Source organism: Archocentrus centrarchus, unplaced genomic scaffold (assembly GCF_007364275.1).
Source record: "Archocentrus centrarchus isolate MPI-CPG fArcCen1 unplaced genomic scaffold, fArcCen1 scaffold_44_ctg1, whole genome shotgun sequence".
Classification (NCBI taxonomy): domain Eukaryota; kingdom Metazoa; phylum Chordata; class Actinopteri; order Cichliformes; family Cichlidae; genus Archocentrus; species Archocentrus centrarchus.
In genome coordinates, this window is record NW_022060270.1 from 1,147,218 (window position 1) to 1,166,044 (window position 18,827).

Sequence of the window (18,827 nt, forward strand, 5' to 3'; positions counted from 1 at the left end):
TACCTCGACAGCTGCATTTCGCAAAGCAAGAAAAACAAGGATGGAGAAAGTCAATATGTATCAGAAGCTGAGGAAATGATCACTGATAAAAGTAATAGCATTGTTGGAACGTCACCTTTCACACATACTTTTCAAGTGATACGGGACCAAGCAGAGTGTGACTTTCTGTCTGATGATTCAGCCAACATTAAAAACCATTACTTTTGTCCTGGTATAATTGATGTTCTGCTGAAAAACTACATGGGGATCATCCCACTGTGGAGTGGTTTGTTGCTTGGAGATCTGACACGACATGAGACACCAACAACTGGTGAAACAAACAAAACTTGCAAAACCAGAGAAACAAACTGCCATGTGGAGCTATGGTTTGGTTTGGTGAAACGAAACATCCTGGGAAAGAAGAAGTACCTCAGACCAGCAGAGTTCATCTCCAAAATGTTTTCCTCTTTACAAGGACGATATGTAGAGCACGTTATGCAGCATGGTCTTCCAATGAAAGTTCTTGACAAAGCCTTCACAGTTTCTAACAAACCTGTAGATGATCATGAAGAGAAATGGAAGAAGAGGGAAAATTCTGCTGGTCAATCTAAGTCCAAGTCCAAGTACTTCAATCCCCCGAAGAGAATACAAAATCCTAAACCTTCACAACACACTAAAACAAAGATCAAAGGAGCAGATGCCGATCAGCATAATAAAGAATCACAGGTAAATATGGTTTGACCTTTGAGGCACTAATTTTGTTAGACTTAAACAAAAAAAATTTTCCAAAAAAATCTCCTACTACACTTATTTAATTTAAGAAAAATTATATTTGACCTAAATTTTAAATAAGTTGCATAAGATGTGGTTAGCATAAGATGACATTACTATTAACTATTTAGATCTGTACCTATACATGTAAAATTTACATGGCTTATATTTTTTCTGGATGTGCATATTAATGTCAGTTAAACAAGAAAATGCCACAATGCATCTTACAGAACCACATTAACTGATTTTTAAAATATTTTTAGGGTACAGTATTACACATTTGAAATCCTAGGTTTATTTTAATGATTTCATTTCTCTGTTTTGGAAACTTTATGTTTATCCTCAAAGACATATTCTATCTTTGAAAAACTGTATTAATTATAATCTGAGAAGCAGAAATTGAAAGGTCTTATTTTGTAAAGGCGCATCAAAAAGTAGGTGAATCAGTTGTAGTAGACAATGAGTAGGTTGATGTTAAATGTATAGATAGGATCAGAAATTACTTTATTCATAGCTGTGCAATTTTCATATTAACAAGTGGAACTTGGTCTTTCAAACAAATGACATGCTTTAATTTAATGACAGTGACATGGTTGTTTTGATTTGCATTTACATTGATGTTGCTGTACTACATGATTAAAATAAATATTCATTACAATATGTCAGTTTAAAAATGATCCTAACATGTATTGTGGTCGGCAGAGAATGAATTGAGAAACAATAACTGTGACACTGGCAGAATGGGCATGTTGAGGGAATCATTTGCTGTATGTACAACTACAACTCGCATATGAACAGGGAAAAAAATTCAAATACACACTGTGGCTATTAGTAAATCTATCCTTAAAGACAAAAATTCTAAAACCATATACAAAATATGTATTTCAAAAGATAACTCTTAGTTGTTTTTGGAAAATATCTAGTTTTACTGTATAACTTCTTCTATATGAGCTTATTTGTTCATGTATCTGATTTCCAGTTAACTCAGCTTTGGAAAAAGAGTGATACAGAAGTTGTTGTTGCAGTTGTCCCTTCACAAATTAAGGGTCGGAGCTTTGTCATCCACCATTCAGAGCTGTGCTCTCTTCGTCCACATCAGTGGTTGAATGGGGAGGTATGTGTATGATTGTCTTTTTTCATTTAGTTTCACTAATTTACGCAACACTTTGCATGCAAATCTGAATATTTGCCGATATGAATCTTGAAATGACCAAGACTTTTGTAGACACTTAATGTAGAACTGATGATATTACTTATGCAGATCATTGAAAGCCTGTTTCATGTGGCTGCCCATGCATCGGGAGTGGTGGACACCATTTACATCCTCAATCACTACACAGCTGGTGTGATTTTGTTTGGGGACAGAACAGAGCTTCCTCGCCAAAGTTTACCTAGGGTAATATATATCTTTGTTTGTTGCTGTATTGTGTCAGTGTAAGATGAATAAATAGAACTTTTATGTTTACACATCAGCTACATCAGCTTCAAACTTCCTTTACAAAACATTACATTGTGGTGGCCACATATATGCACATTTCACACCAGAATGCCCCAAGCTCTTATTGCGAAGAGAGAGACCGGAATAGATCTGGAAAAGGCGGGAGAGAGAGGCCTGGGATAAAAGGGCTTGACTCCTCCTTTTGCAGGAGTTATATGTGGAGTTCTAGTTGTTGTGAGTTTACCGAATAAAGCTGAGACTACATACCTGCTCGTGTCTCCTTCCACCGACTCCTACATTGGTGACCCCGACTAAAGAACATGTCTGCTGACGACAGCTCAACGGCCGCGGCCGCTGTTTCCTCACCAGCCGCCGCCGTTTCTCCCGCTATTTTTGCGGCCACGGTCAAGCTCCCGGAGTTCTGGCAGCACGATCCAGAGCCTTGGTTCCAGCATGTGGAGGCCCAGTTTCACCTCCGCGGGATCACCTCAGACGACACCAAGTATTACCATGTCGTCGTGGCGCTGGACTCTGCTTCTACCCGCCGGCTGATGGGACTGCTCCGGGACCCGCCGCCTGCTAACAAGTATGGAGCGCTGAAGGAGAACCTGCTGCGGATTTATCAGCTTTCAGACAAAGAGCGGGCTGATCGCCTGTTGTCCCTGAATGGCTTGGGAGATGGTAAACCCTCCGAGCTGATGGAGCACATGCTGGCTCTGCTCGGCCCGGGCGACGCTTCGTTTCTCTTTACGCATCTGTTCCTGCGCCAGCTCCCCCCTCCCGTGCGCACCGCGCTAGCCAGCTCCGCGCTGATACGGGCCAAGGATTACCGCGGGCTAGCTGAACAGGCGGACAAGATTTTGCTGGCATCCAGGCATTCCGGTGTGCATGCACTTTTACCGAGTGCGGCTCTACAAGGGGCGGAGACGAGAGAAGCTGGTGCTGTGGCCGCCGTCGCAGAGCGCCGGAGGAAGGAGAGCGTGCTCTGCTTCTATCATCGCCGGTTCGGAGTGAAGGCGAAGCGCTGCATTCCGCCGTGTACCTTCCAGCACCAGGGAAACGAGAGGGCCGGTGCTCACTAGCAGCTGTGTGCGCTGGCAGCTCGGACAAGCTGCTCTTCATTGAGGACACTGCTTCGGGACGCCGTCTGCTTGTGGACTCGGGTGCTCAGCGTAGCATCATGCCGGCTTCAGCTGCGGACGCCTTGGGACAATGTCACGGACCCCTGCTGGACGCGGCGAACGGTACCCCCATTCGCACATATGGAATGAGGTTGGTGACTGTGTGTTTCAAGGGACGTCAGTTTAACTGGGACTTTGTGATAGCGTCTGTGTCAGTACCTATACTCGGCGCTGATTTCTTGTGTGCTTTCAGGTTGTTGGTCGATGTAGCTAATAGGTGCTTGATAGATGCTGTGTCTTTTGATACCTACCCCTGTACACTTGGTAGTCCTGGCCCCCTGCCCCTCGCTAACATGCTTGCCACAGGTGATGAGTACCAGCGTTTGCTTGCCGAGTTTCCCACCCTCACGGTTCCCACCTTCTCTGCAGCCGTAGCTAAACATGGTGTGGAGCATTACATTACCACTGTGGGTCCGCCGGTTTTTGCGCGTGCACGCCGTCTCGATGCCGCGAAGTTAGCGATAGCCAGGGAGGAGTTTGCAAACATGGAGCGCCTTGGTATTGTGCGCCGCTCAAACAGCCCGTGGGCGTCCCCGTTGCACATGGTCCCTAAAGCTGACGGTGGGTGGCGCCCTTGTGGGGATTTTAGGCGCCTTAATAATGCGACGACTAATGACAGGTACCCGGTTCCCCACATTCAAGATTTTTCGGTTCATCTTGCGGGGGCAACTATTTTTTCAAAGGTGGATTTGGTGAGGGGATACCATCAGGTTCCTGTCCATCCGCGTGATGTGCCCAAGACCGCGGTTATCACTCCTTTTGGCCTTTTCGAGTTTTTGCGAATGCCCTTCGGTCTGAAGGGCGCGGCACAGACGTTTCAGCGCCTCATGGACTCCGTTTTGCGTGGTATGCCATTTTTGTTCGTCTATCTGGATGACATACTGGTTGCCAGCCCTTCCGCCGCGGAGCATTCAGTGCACCTCCGCCAGTTGTTTGAGCGTCTCAGTGAGCACGGTTTGATTGTGAATCCAGCTAAATGCCAGTTCGGTCTGCCGGCCATAGAGTTTTTGGGACACCTCGTTTTGCCCCAAGGGGCGTTTCCCCTGCCCGCTAAGGTGGAGGCGGTTTCTGCTTTTCTGCGCCCTTCCTCAGTGAAGCCCCTGCAGGAGTTTTTGGGGATGGTGAACTTTTATAACCGTTTTATCCCCCAGGCTGCTCACCTCATGCACCCTCTGTACAATGCACTTAAGGGCAAGAAAGGCAACCAAGAGATAGAGTGGACACCTGAGCGGGTGCAGGCATTTGACAGTGCCAAAGCTGCTCTTGCCAACGCTGCCCTGCTGGCCCACCCGTCTCCCGAGGCGCCTGTTGCCCTTACTACCGATGCCTCCGATTTTGCAGTCGGGGCCGTGTGCGAACAATGGGTGGGCGGTGCTTGGCAGCCCCTCGCCTTTTTTAGCAGGAAGCTTCGGGATGCGGAGAGAAAGTACAGTACGTTTGACAGGGAGCTCCTTGCCCTTTTTCTCGCGACGCGTCATTTCCGGTTCCTGCTTGAGGGCCGTGACTTTACCGCTTTTGTAGACCACAAACCTCTCACATTTGCCATGGCAAAGGTTTCAGAACCATGGACTGCACGGCAGCAACGACAGCTTTCTGCTATTTCAGAGTTTACCACTGACATTCAGCACGTCGCCGGCAAGTGTAATCGGGTGGCTGACTGTCTGTCCAGGGCGCAGGTTAGTTCTGTGCATTTGGGAGTGGACTACTCTGCCATGGCTGCCGACCAACTTACGGATACGGAGATTCAGGCTTTTAAGGTGGCCGAGTCCAGTTTGCGTTTGGAAGATGTCTCATTTCAGGATAGTGGCGTAACCCTACTTTGCGACGTCTCATTGGGCAGGCCTCGCCCCTTGGTTCCTGCTTGCTGGCGTCGGCGGGTTTTTGAGGCAGTTCATTCTCTTTCGCACCCAGGAGTTAAAGCCTCAGTTAAGTTGGTAGGGGCCAAGTTTGTGTGGCCCGGCCTCCGGAAAGAGGTCAGGGCGTGGGCTTCCTCATGTGTTGCTTGTCAGCGCGCCAAAGTGCAACGACACACCAAATCCCCTCTGGAGCACTTTCCCATACCCCAGAGAAGGTTCGAACATGTCCATGTAGACCTGGTAGGTCCATTTCCCCCTTCCCGGGGTTTCACCCATCTCCTGACAATGGTGGACAGGACGACTCGGTGGCCTGAAGCAGTTCCTTTGGCGTCAACCACCTCAGCAGATGTTGCTCGTGCGTTCGTCTCCTCCTGGGTATCTCGGTTTGGCGTACCGCTTGACTTGACATCTGACAGGGGTCCTCAGTTCACGTCTGAGCTGTGGACTGCTGTGGCGGAGAACCTTGGCGTCAGACTCCATCGCACTACCGCGTACCACCCGCAGGCCAATGGCCTTTGCGAGAGGTTCCACCGTACCATGAAGGCTGCCTTACGGGCTGCGCTGGTGGACAGCAGCTGGGTTGACCGCCTTCCTTGGGTCCTGCTGGGCCTGCGTGCGACACCTAAGGAGGACCTGCAGTCTTCTTCAGCCGAGCTGGTCCTGGGCCAGCCTTTGAGGGTTCCAGGGGAATTCCTTCCTGGTGCATCTGCTTCGGGGGCCGACAAAAGGAGCGGGCCGGTTTTCCCGGGGAATGATAGGTTTTTGGCCCCAGTAGCGGCGCATCACTGCCTTCCACAGTCATATGTGCCAAAGGACCTGATGTCTGCCAAGTACATTTTTATCCGCCATGACGCGCACCGTTCTCCACTTCGACCTCCTTATGATGGTCCATTCCGGGTGCTAGAGGTGGGACCTAAGGATTTTTTGGTTGAGCTGGGAGGTCGTCAGGAGCGGGTTTCGGTGGATCGCCTTAAGCCTGCTCACATGTTTCCGGATGGTCCTATTGAGTTGGCCCAACCTCCGCGCCGCGGTCGTCCTCCCGTTTCTATGCCTCACTCGGAGGACCTGCCCCCAGCTGCTGTTTTTTCCCCTGCGAGGGGGCAGTCTCGCCGTAGTCGGGGCTATGCCCCTCCCTCGTTTTCACCACCTGTGGTCGCCAAGCACAGCCGTAGCGGCCGCCTTGTTAAACCCCCTAGGAGATACTCTTGATGTGGTATTTTATTTTTGCTATGTTGAGTTGAAAATGGTTGCTGTTTTTATTATTGTATTGTTTGCCATTCTGTGTGTTCAGGGGGGGCCTGTGTGGTGGCCACATATATGCACATTTCACACCAGAATGCCCCAAGCTCTTATTGCGAAGAGAGAGACCGGAATAGATCTGGAAAAGGCGGGAGAGAGAGGCCTGGGATAAAAGGGCTTGACTCCTCCTTTTGCAGGAGTTATATGTGGAGTTCTAGTTGTTGTGAGTTTACCGAATAAAGCTGAGACTACATACCTGCTCGTGTCTCCTTCCACCGACTCCTACAACATAATACATCCCATATGTAAACCTTGTTCTCTGCTGGCCACTACATAACATACCTCCGAGTAATGTTGATGTCAGCCACTTAATCAAATTAAGCTCACAATATTGATAAAATTACACCCACATTAATTTAGGTCACAACATGTCACTTCTCTGTTCCTTACTTAATAAAATCAGTATCACTGCAAGTTTAACCCTCCCCCCATCTCTATAGCGGAAAAGGTTATCCACCCTAACAGGTATAAGCCGGTACTCCATTAGTTGAGGTTTTTCATAACACCTTTTTGACAGAAAGTGTACTTGTCACTAAAAGAAATTATTTACATGTGTGTAAAGATTAAAGTTGAGATATGAGCTTAAAATTTGTCTTCAGCATTTGACATGGCTTCTTAAAATATATATCAATGCTATTCCAGGTGAACTTTGACAACTATGAAGCAGTTCTATCTTTTGTGCTGGTGAACAACAACCACTGGAAGTTGCTGGTTTGTGGTTTGCCTTACATGAAATGAATATATATATTTTTTGGTAGGATTACAGCCAGCCATATTGACATAAGTTTCAACAACATTGTTCCCTGTTATGTTACTTTTCCTTTGTTGGTGTCTTTCAGTACATCAATACAAATGCCAGCACAGTATTCCTAATGGATCCTGCACAACTGTCATCAGAGCTCGAGGACTCCAAAAATGCAGCTAAAAGAATACAGTAATTCAAGCTTTAATACATGTCTAAAGTTATTTTAGAAATAAAAAGATAACTTGCAAAGTAATCACATAGCTTTTATTGAATATCCCTAAAACTAAAGTGGTTGTTATTTTGAGAAGCTGATAGCATAAGAGGGGGGCATCAGTTGTCATGAATGGAATTACAAAATACAATTGCTCTTATACAAATCATTTCATTTGTTATCCAGGGAATACTTCAAGATGAGAAGGACATGCCATGGGAAAACAGATTGGGTTGGGATCCGATGGAAAGGGGGGGCTATGAGACACCCCATTCAACAAGATGGAAGCAGCTGCGGAGTCATTGTAGTGAAAGTACATTGAAGAGTTAATGTTTTGTTTTGTGCAAGTATGGAAGGTGTGAACGTGAAAATAACATCATAGGGAAATGTAAATTACAATCAAGTAACAGTTTGTCTGTCTAGACTGCATGTATTTTCTAGATTTTGGTAAGTCTTGAGTCAGTATTGCACAATGGATCCTGTAGGAAAAAAAACAGAACAGGGATCAGTGCAACATGCCACACAGTCTTTGCAGTGACAGTTCTTTTTGCATCTTCTAAATGTATTTATACATTTGAGTATTTGTGGATGCCTTATATAATGTGTGTCCAGATGTAACTGTTAGGGTCTGTTGCATTATTATGCCATGAAAAACAATGTCTTTCAAAGCAGTGTTGTTTCTTTAGATGGCGAAAGCACTGATGGAGGCCTTTCCTCTTATGCCAGATGTGGAATTTGACACCACCAAAAAGGCAATGAAAGATGAAAGAAAAGCTCTGGCTCTTCAAATCCTTGAAGCATCAGGTAAATAATATGTACCCTATAATATATATATAATATATATATATATATATATATATATATATACACACACATAGCTCAAAAAAATAAAGGGAAACATCCTAGATCTGAATGAGTGAAATATTCTCATTGAATACTTTGTTCTGTACAGAGTTGAATGTGCTGACAACAAAAATCACACAAAAATCATCAATGGAAATCAAATTTATTAACCAATTGAGGCCTGGATTTGGAGTCACACACAAAATTAAAGTGGAAAAACACACTACAGGCTGATCCAACTTTGATGTAATGTCCTTAAAACAAGTCAAAATGAGGCTCAGTATTGTGTGTGGCCTCCACGTGCCTGTATGACCTCTCTACAACACCTGGGCATGCTCCTGATGAGGTGGCGGATGGTGTCCTGAGGGATCTCCTCCCAGACCTGGACTAAAGCATCCGCCAACTCTTGGACAGTCTGTGGTGCAACGTGACGTTGGTGGATGGAGCGAGACATGATGTCCCAGATGTGCTCAATCGGATTCAGGTCTGGGGAATGGGCGGGCCAGTCCATAGCTTCAATGCCTTCATCTTGCAGGAACTGCTGACACACTCCAGCCACATGAGGTCTAGCATTGTCCTGCATTAGGAGGAACCCAGGGCCAACCGCACCAGCATCTCACAAGGGGTCTGAGGATCTCATCTCGGTACCTGATGGCAGTCATGCTACCTCTGGCGAGCACATGGAGGGCTGTGCGGCCCTCCAAAGAAATGCCACCCCACACCATTACTGACCCACTGCCAAACCGGTCATGCTGAAGGATGTTGCAGGCAGCAGATCGCTCTCCACGGCGTCTCCAGACTCTGTCACGTCTGTCACGTGTGCTCAGTGTGAACCTGCTTTCATCTGTGAAGAGCACAGAGCGCCAGTGGCGAATTTGCCAATCCCGGTGTTCTCTGGCAAATAACAAGCGTCTTGCATGTTGTTGGGCTGTGAGCACAACCCCCATCTGTGGATGTCGGGCCCTCTTACCATCCTCATGGAGTCGGTTTCTAACCGTTTGTGCAGACACATGCACATTTGTGGCCTGCTGGAGGTCATTTTGCAGGGCTCTGGCAGTGCTCCTCCTGTTCCTCCTTGCACAAAGGCAGAGGTAGCGGTCCTGCTGCTGGGTTGTTGCCCTCCTACGGCCTCCTCCACGTCTCCTGGTGTACTGGCCTGTCTCCTGGTAGCGCCTCCAGCCTCTGGACACTACGCTGACAGACACAGCAAACCTTCTTGCCACAGCTTGCATTGGATGAGCTGCACTACCTAAGCCACTTGTGTGGGTTGTAGAGTCTGTGTCATGCTACCACGAGTGTGAAAGCACCACCAACATTCAAAAGTGACCAAAACATCAGCCAGAAAGCATAGGTACTGAGAAGTGGTCTGTGGTCCCCACCTGCAGAACCACTCCTTTATTGAGTGTGTCTTGATAATTGCCAATAATTTCCACCTGTTGTCTATTCCATTTGTACAACAGCATGTGAAACTGATTGTCAATCAGTGTTGCTTCCTAAGTGGACAGTTTGATTTCACAGAAGTTTGATTTATTTGGAGTTATATTGTGTTGTTTAAGTGTTTAAGTGTTTTTGGAGCAGTGTGTGTGTGTGTATATACATACATAAACTTCATAATACAATTCATCATAATATTTGGTTTATTTCCTAATTTGATTACAGTGTTCGATGACCAGACTTGCTGTGCAATGTGTGCTGCCTACAAGCCCCCAGTTTCGGGACCTCAAATGACAGACTGGGTGAGAGTATGAGTTGTCAATGTGAAAATCTGAAGCATAAATAAAGAGTAACTCTAGGTACTGATAAAGTCGTAAATAACATATGCCAAGCAAGTACACACCCTACTGTGTGACTGGAGAGGAGTATTTACTGTATTACTATACCGCTAAACATATACGTTTTCTGTTATATTTTAACAGATCCAGTGCGACAGGTGTGACAAATGGTTTCATTCCCTGTGCCTAGACATCAAAAGCAACCAATATGAAAAGGCAAAGAGAGGCAGCTGGAAATGTCTGTTGTGCACGTAATAAAAAAATCTTTCTACCCTGTTGAATGTAGTTCAAAAGAAATAATTTGAAATTATATGTAGAAAATAAAACTGTACTTCGTTTCAATAGCATTAAGGCTGTGCCTCATCTGTCTAGTGTAGCAGAATAATTACACGCAGATTTCGAGTCAGTGGGTCACATGACCTGGAAGCTATTGAAGAAAAATCTTAATTTTTGGCTATAAAAAAATCCTAAAAAATGTAAAAAGGCTTAAAATGAAAAGAAAATGAGTGTGCCTCATCTGTCTAGTGTAGGAGAACAATTTCACACAGATTTTGAGTCAGTGGGCCACATGACCTGGAAGCTATTGAAGAAAAATCTCAATTTTTCACATAAAAAATTGTTAAAAAATATAAAAAGGCTTAAAATGGAAAGAAAATGAGTGTGCCTCATCTGTCTAGTGTAGGAGAACAATTTCACACAGATTTTGAGTCAGTGGGTCACATGACCTGGAAGCTATTGAAGAAAAATCTCAATTTTTGGCTATAAAAAAATCCTAAAAAATATAAAAAGGCTTAAAATGAAAAGAAAATGAGTGTGCCTCATCTGTCTAGTGTAGGAGAACAATTTCACACAGATTTTGAGTCAGTGGGTCACAAGATAAGGAATTTATTTATTTTTGTTTCTCAAGAGTGTTTGGATCGGAAATTTATTGATGGTCCCTAAGTGAACCTCCGCGGGTGAGAGGAGGGAGCGGGAGAGAGCGGCTGGCCGAAATCTGAGTCCCTGAATCGGATCAACTGTGAGCTGGATGCCGCTAACTCCACGGAGCTTGAATATCCAATATCCAACTTGAAACTAACTTCACCGCGGTGTTAGAGTGACATGCATTCTTCTGGAACTGCATATTGTACAGTTCCATAATGTGCCATTTTCAGGTAACTACTGCATTAACTTTACATGTCACTGATTGTTAAGGCTGTAAACTATGACAGGTCATACAACAGGTCTTCAGCAAGGTTACTCCTGGCCAGTGCCACAACAAGTCACAAATAACTGAAGAAAACACGTTGACAGCTTTCTTCTGTGCATCACTCCTGGATCGATGGAGCAGAGCGATGGAACGGACATCAGCAGCTGTTCTGCTTTCTGTAAATGATAACTGCTGCAAATAATAGATGCTAGGAAACACACACATGTGCACACACACATACAGGCTCATAATGAGCCATTCATCTGACCACAGGAAGCGGTTTAGCTCCTTCATGGTTAAATACCTGCAAGCAGCCACTTGATGTCACTATTGTCTGACAATGATCTAAAAGCTATCGATCACTGGCTTTACTTTCTCATCTTTGCTCACATAATCAGAGGACATTTCCTTGACATGTTCATTTTCTGGAGACGTGCTCTCACCATAATCCAAACTACTGGACCTTAATCTTAATCCAAGTCTTATGCACAGGTGTATGACACACACACACACACACACACACAGCCCAGTCTGTATCTGCAGACAGACTTTGTTTCATGTGCTGGACTGATAATTCATTTTTAACATCACTGCTGAATTATTTACTCTGCAGCTGACATGCACACCCACAGAATGGGCAGCCTCTCCAAACACATTTCTCAGGGACAGCACTTGGCTCCATTAACTGTCGCTCAAGTAAAGAGGACTGAAAGTTGAAGACTCAATAACACACAGAAATGAGTGAAAGGTATAAAAGCTGTCAATTAAAATTCTGAAGTATTTGCATACTGTGACATTATGAGTGTGTGTAGGGGGCTGAAGCCTTCATGGCAGTTTGTTACAAAACTGAAGGCTGGCCTTGATTGATTTTACCCCTCCACTGATTTACAGTAACATTTGTAATATTCTACTATATAATATTCTATGTATATAATATTATATAGTAGAATAAAGTATTATTCTAATACAGGAACATTTGTAATATTCTCAGATATTTGCTGGTAGTGCTTTTTCTTTCTTTTGTTCTTTGTTGAAACAGTTTCTTCTTCTTAAGTCAAATCGTACGTTTGGAGTTCACGTGAAAGGACTGATGAGGTAAGCTGCTGATGTTTGACTCACAGAGCCAACTGAAGCCCGAGCAGCCTGGATCTCTATTGTTGATTCTACCTGTTTCCACAGTGAAGCTTGTAATTTAATATTCATTCCCCACCAAACATCAGTGATTGATAAGAACTGAACACACTGATATATCAGTAGTCAGAAGTTGTCAGAGCTCCACCTAGTAGGAACTGCAAATACCAGGTTTTATATTTTGATGTTGTGCTCCTGCCAGTTTTACATAATCCACCTCAAACATCAGATGCTGATGATGATCCAGCATGAAAAGTGTGAACTTTCCTTTAACAGTGCACGTTGGTGGCAAGCCAATTCACCATGAAACAGGAAGTGTTGATGAGGGTCATGGAAACTCATGAAATTTGGCACACACCTCTGTCATGATGAAGGCTTTCAGGTTTGATTACTCTGATCACCAAATATGTCAACATGGCTCCACAGCGCCACCTAGACAACAATAATAATTAAAAAAACCCTTTGATCCCTTTACATTTGATCTGTGTTAGGGATTATTTTTTACTCAGTGAATACAGGACATATGTTTAAAGGTAAACTCCAGTAAATTAATTAATAAACAGTGGATCAATCAAATAATAAACAATTAAATAATACATTAGACAGAGAGCAACAGATCAGAACGTTCTAGACTAACTTCTCTGTTTCAGTGCATCTTATCTTGAGGCTCGGCCACAAGAACGTACAATTAAAACATCACCAACATCACCATGTTCTGTCATTAATCTAACCCTAACCCTGCTCTATGACAAACCTCAGGAAGAAGATGTGCCTATGACTGAGAAGAATTTGGGCCATGAAAAACCAGTTTGAACAAGACTGAGTGACAAAGGTCAACTAGTAGCTCCCAGAGATTGTTCCTGTTGCGATAAGAGGCAGTCAGTATAAAGATGTTGTGGTTAGACAGGAACACGGGCTCAGAGAGAGAGAGAGAGCACACAGGCCTGCTGTCTCCTCCGAGTCCCCGCATGCATGTGTGATTTTTCTTTAATATATTAAATGTCTTACTTTTTTAATTAAAGTGTTTCAGGTGTCTTCCTTCATAAACAACCTGTTTATCTGTCATCTGTGTATCTGAAATTTTGGAGGCTCATATAACGTGCTGAGAGGTTCCAGACCTGCTGAGACCGCTGTTCAATAAGAGCGAGATTCTTTTAAATACTCCGTCAAAGAGAAGATTATGAGCGCAGTGTGGAGGAAAACAATTACCATAGATGGGAGGAGGTTTTTCTTCAATCACAACTTCACAGCACATGTGATGAGTAAAAGAAGAGAATACCTGCCAATTAAAAGGTTTGGGAAGGAAAAGGGAATTAGATTCCACATGCCAACAACATAAATGTGTGCTTTTCTGGACTCGGGGACTGTAACATCCCACCAACACCAGCGAGAAAATAAAGTGAAACTGTGCTGCCTGTTTTTCCTGGGAGAGGGTAAAGGAGGAGAGGACAGCACCGGCAGAGAGTCCGAGATAAAAAAAAAAAGTGCTGAAATTGCCCTTTATTGAAGTTTCACAAATCAGATAAAGGTTTCACAAATCACACACATGGTTTTAAATACTCTACTATTAGTTGAAAAAATCTAGTCCAGGTTTGAAGTGTGTAGGTGTTGTAGTTTTGGAGCTGGAGCAGTTCTAGTGTGATCCAGATGGGGGAAAAGGTGCTGAAATCGCCTTTTGTTGAAGTTTCACAAATCAGATGAAGGTTTCACAAATCACACACTTGGTTTAAAGTATTCTGCTATTAGTGCAGAATAATCTAGTCCAGGTTTGAAGTGTGTAGGTGATTTTTAACTAGAGCAGATTAAAGATGCTGAAGGTAGCGAAAAATTAAGTGCAATGGCCCTTTAGCCATTTCCTGAATCGGAAGCTGCAATCGGAAACCAACTTCAGCTTCGTGTTTTACCTTTACTGTTCTACAAAGAGGTAATAAGTGAACGTCCACTGTTTAAACTTTCAATGCAGACAGAATATTTCATTAATGAATTTAGCAGTGACAAGGAAACAAATCTCAAAAGCTCAATCAAATAAAATTAGTTAAAAATCATGTATTTCTTATCATAACTAACTAATCAATTCTACTGAGAGAGAGCAGAGAGACTACGCCCAGGCCTGGAGTGTAGTTCCCTTCTTGCTGTGCCTGAAAGAACACAAATAGGGAAGTAGAAATCCTGATTGAGTTTGTTGTTTGAAGGAATTCTTGGTCAACACAGTCTTTATAGAATAACATATGATTTATTATAAGATGAGAGAAAGCCAATGATCTTCTGCACACCGAACAAAGAAACGTACAGCCTTATATAGGCTTTAACATATGGTAGACACGCTGCCACACAGACTGTTCAAACCAGCTTTCTTGGGGGGGTCAGAGAATCCTCAGTTTTACAACTTTCCTTATTTGGTAAAGATAAACAGTGAAGATGAGCTCCCAAACTGAGAGGCCCCTTGCTGGAATGTTCTTACACCTCTAGGAGACAACATACATGCAGGTTCACATACAGGTTTCAGACACTACAAGTTCCAACACAGCAAAAGTGAGTTGAGCAAAAGCCAAAAATCATGATCCAGTTTCTACGTCCACAGTTGTTGGTCAGTGGTTATTCCTCTTTGTGTTTCTTGCTGAAGTCTTGAACTGTGAACCAAACATCCTACACCCAACCACTCACTTTGGATTAACTTCACTTCTGGAACGTTCAGCACATGACCTGATGTTGTTGTAGTTTTCAGTTTAAGTCCAGTATAGGCCACACTCAACATGCTGACTAACATACAGTTCAGTTATTACATTCATTTCATTGTTTTGAGTACATTGATTTACAATAACTATCCTCAAAATATTTTATCGTTAGCATAATTACATGTGAATAAACTTTTATGCACAACTCTGTTAACTTGATGACATATATAGGATGTGGAGCCGGGGATGACACTCCTTCTTGACATATCGGTTTGGACCCAACACTGTAAACCCAGATTTTGATTCCACTTAAAAATATTGAGATCATATTACTTAAAATTGCCTAGAATGTGAACATTACTTGTTAATGCTGAGTAGCCTGTACTTTTTGATGGTCTATCTTATTGTAATCATGTGTTTGAGTTCAAACAACTTAATATCATCAAGTTTTGCACCTGCTAAAAATCTAGTTTAGACCAGTTTTAACAGACTGGATGCATGGTGGCATGATGGTTAGCAGTGCTACCTCACAGGTAGAATACCAGCTTGAAGGTCTGGGTTCAATTCCGGCTTGGCGCAGGCCTCTCGCTGTTTGGAATAGAAGACATTTGGTGTTTTTGTTTGGTTTTTGTTCACAACGCTCTCTCGTATAGTTTTTTATTGTTCCATGGACAAAAGTTATTTGTAAATGTTAATGTACCAGCATTCAGCAGGGCTGAGCTTTATCATGTTTATTTACCAAATTTAAACAGACACAGTTCAACACTGTAAAAAATATCTGTGTGGTTAGCACTGCTGCCTCACAGCTAGAATAGCTATCTGATAGTCTGGGTTCAGTTCCACCTTAGCCTGGGACTCTTGCTGTGTGGAGTTTGTATGTTCTCCCTGTGTCTGTGTGGGTTTCCTCCCACAATCATGAAGACATGCAGTTACTGGGGTTAGGTTAATTGGTCTCTCTAAATTGCTCACAGGTGTGAATGGTTGTCTGTGTCAGCCCTGCAACAGGCTGTACGGGGTGTACCCTGCATCTTACTGCCTTGTCAGCTGGGATAGGCTCCACCCCCCACCATCCCACACAACCATGAAAAGGATAGGGGGGGATTGATTGATCAAAAGACATTTTATTTTTTCATGAACTATAACAGATAAGTTTGGTCAATTAGAACATACAATTTAGTTCAACTGGAAATGGAGAAGTGCTTACTTAATCAGCTCTTTCAAAACAGGGTCATAGCGAGCTAATAACTCGATTATTGACAAAACGTTGCCAGCATTTCCCTGACCTAGAACTTCCCTGTGCCCCCTGAATGCCAGGTTGCATGAAGCCAGAGTAAGAGTGACATTTACAATGCGCTCTAGGACCTTTCTCCAAAACAAGGCTGCAGTGCGCACATTCCTCTCCATTTCAGCATCTATTGTGCTGTTGAGTTTCCACTGCTCATAGACTATGCATGCACCGAGATGTATTTGTGTGGATTCATGCTTCTCAACTTTGGCAGAAAGATGTTTCCAGTCTCTTACTCCATTTACCCATGCATTGTTGTAATACGTGACATTTCGGTTGGCAAAAAGCCAGCAAGGCTCACAGTAACAGCAGTCTAATTTGGGGGAATAGCACATCCAGCTGTGGGGAAGTTTCATCCCAACTTTAGTGGTAGAGGTGTAATAACTTTCCGAAAAACAGCGATTGTCTTTATCAGTGGGAAATGGGCCTTTGGGTCTGCAGGGGCCCATCTTAAGGATACATCTTTTACTGTTGTCGTCATGGATGTTTTCAGCAAAATTGGCCCGATCAGTCGGAAAACATTCCATATGAGGGTTTTCATCATCCACGGTCTGCGTGTCACCTGTAGTGGGAGGAGACCTGCTGCTGCTTTCATTGTCAGTGTCCAGCGCGTGTGAGGAGGAGGACTGCTTTGATGTCAGGGATTCAGCAGTTAGCAACTGGTGAGTCCCTGACATCAAAGCTATACCGCAGAGAGAGAAAAAAGTGGATTTACGGTCACCAACAGTCTACAACTAACTCACACATTGTGAATTGTGATTGTTAGAATGGTTACCTGTAATTAACCTGGCTCCCTGGCTGTGCTGGCAGTTTTGGCGGGCCTGAATCGCTGCCAACAAAAAAGTCGTGTTCGTCTCCAGGACGACGAACAAGATATGTGTCCAGTTTTTGTAACTTGGCTTTTCCTTGCTCTCTTTTTTCCTTTTCTTTTTTCTTTGCTGCTCCACTTTTATGTTTATATGAAGAGCCGCTCATGTTAGCTTAGTCCGTAAAAATTCTCTGCTTAGTTTACAATCTGTTGCCAAGTGACTGATGATGACGTTGGTCGAGTTGGACGAGTTTTACCCACAATGCACTTGGAGAAAATATCGATACACTTGAAAATTTGTGTGTCATAAAGTTAAATGTGAAAGTGAAAATAAAGCCAGCACAACATTTTATTCAATATTTTACACCAACTACATCACTAAAGTCAGTTGGTCTTGTAAAGTTTTTAGCAACCATGACTCAGTCCTGACTGTGGCAACCTTTAAAAGCCCCATGTAAGACATGACTGATAGGTGATGTAAAATATACTGTCCATGTGGCCACACACCATGCTCATTTGGATACAATCAGGAGAGGGCCCACCTTCTCCAGCTCTCCTCGGACGTGATAGAGGCCTGGCTACCTGAACGCTGATTCTCTCTCCCATCCGGGCCCCCTATAGGCCCGGGCCAGGGGCGTGCCGCCCCCCCAGCCCCCCCAGTAGCTCCGCCCCTGTAACCGATCCCGCTCTGCTTCTCAACTTTAGGCTGCAACCTCTCTGCATTGTGTTGTGTAAAAGAACTGAAGGAGTCGACTTTTTCTTTGCCAACTGGGGGGGGGGGGGTATTCTCCCACGTCTCTGAATAAACAAAAAAATAGTACTATGACTTGTTGACATCGAGTTTCCACATGCACCCCTCTCCTCAGCAACACCTGCAGCTGACTGGTTAGCTGTGTACTATTATAATACATCTCACTAACTTTATAAAATACTTAAAAATACATATAAACAGATAATGAACTAAAAAAATGCATGGCATCGTGATCATATAACAATTGCTCAATAAAACAATTCTGTTTAGGGAGAACTAATCTTTAACCCACCAGTGGCAATTTTATAAATACTTTTTTGAACAATGAATAAACAGTGTTGGAAATGTAAGAATCAGGAAGATACTTTTATTCATGCAATATAGGCCTGTCCTTTGGTACAGCCTTTTTGGCAAAAGGTAATCAAAACAATGGAAAAATGGCTTGGCATACCTTTACCTGTATTGGCTCAGTTGTGTCTTTTAGGAGACAGGTCATGTCTGCTAAACACTTCTAAACATACATTTGCTGTGTTAATAACTGGTTTTATTGCAGCAGCTAGGTTATACTTGGTAAATGGAAAAGCCAAGAAAGACCTGAATCTAGGGAGTGGATAAAAACTATGACTGAGATTGCATCTTTTGAATTGTTGATAACTAAATTACAGGACCAACAGGAATCCTATACACTCGTCTGGAATAAGTTTTTGTTTATTTATAAAAGAAGCATAGTGGTTGGGGAGCTTATAACTATTTATACTCTGTTGAAAGTATAGTGGGCATGTGCTGCTTGGTTTAGTCTGTGCTGTTATATGTTTTTTTGGTGGTTTTTTTACGTTTGTTTTGCTTGGTTGAATGGGGCCGGGGTTTGGTTGTTATTTGTTTTGTTTTGTTGT

At 43.6% G+C, this 18,827-nt stretch overlaps 1 protein-coding gene across 1 annotated transcript; it reads left to right on the forward strand.

Moving 5' to 3' along the window:
• Positions 1–474: 474 nt before the first annotated feature.
• Positions 475–7,802, forward strand: LOC115777148 (uncharacterized). The gene is made up of 6 exons (XM_030724983.1): positions 475–705; positions 1,730–1,864; positions 2,012–2,146; positions 7,167–7,235; positions 7,364–7,458; positions 7,667–7,802. Exons 1-6 carry the CDS (start codon positions 475–477, stop codon positions 7,800–7,802), a joined length of 801 nt encoding a protein of 266 aa, XP_030580843.1.
• The last annotated feature ends 11,025 nt before the right edge of the window (positions 7,803–18,827 follow it).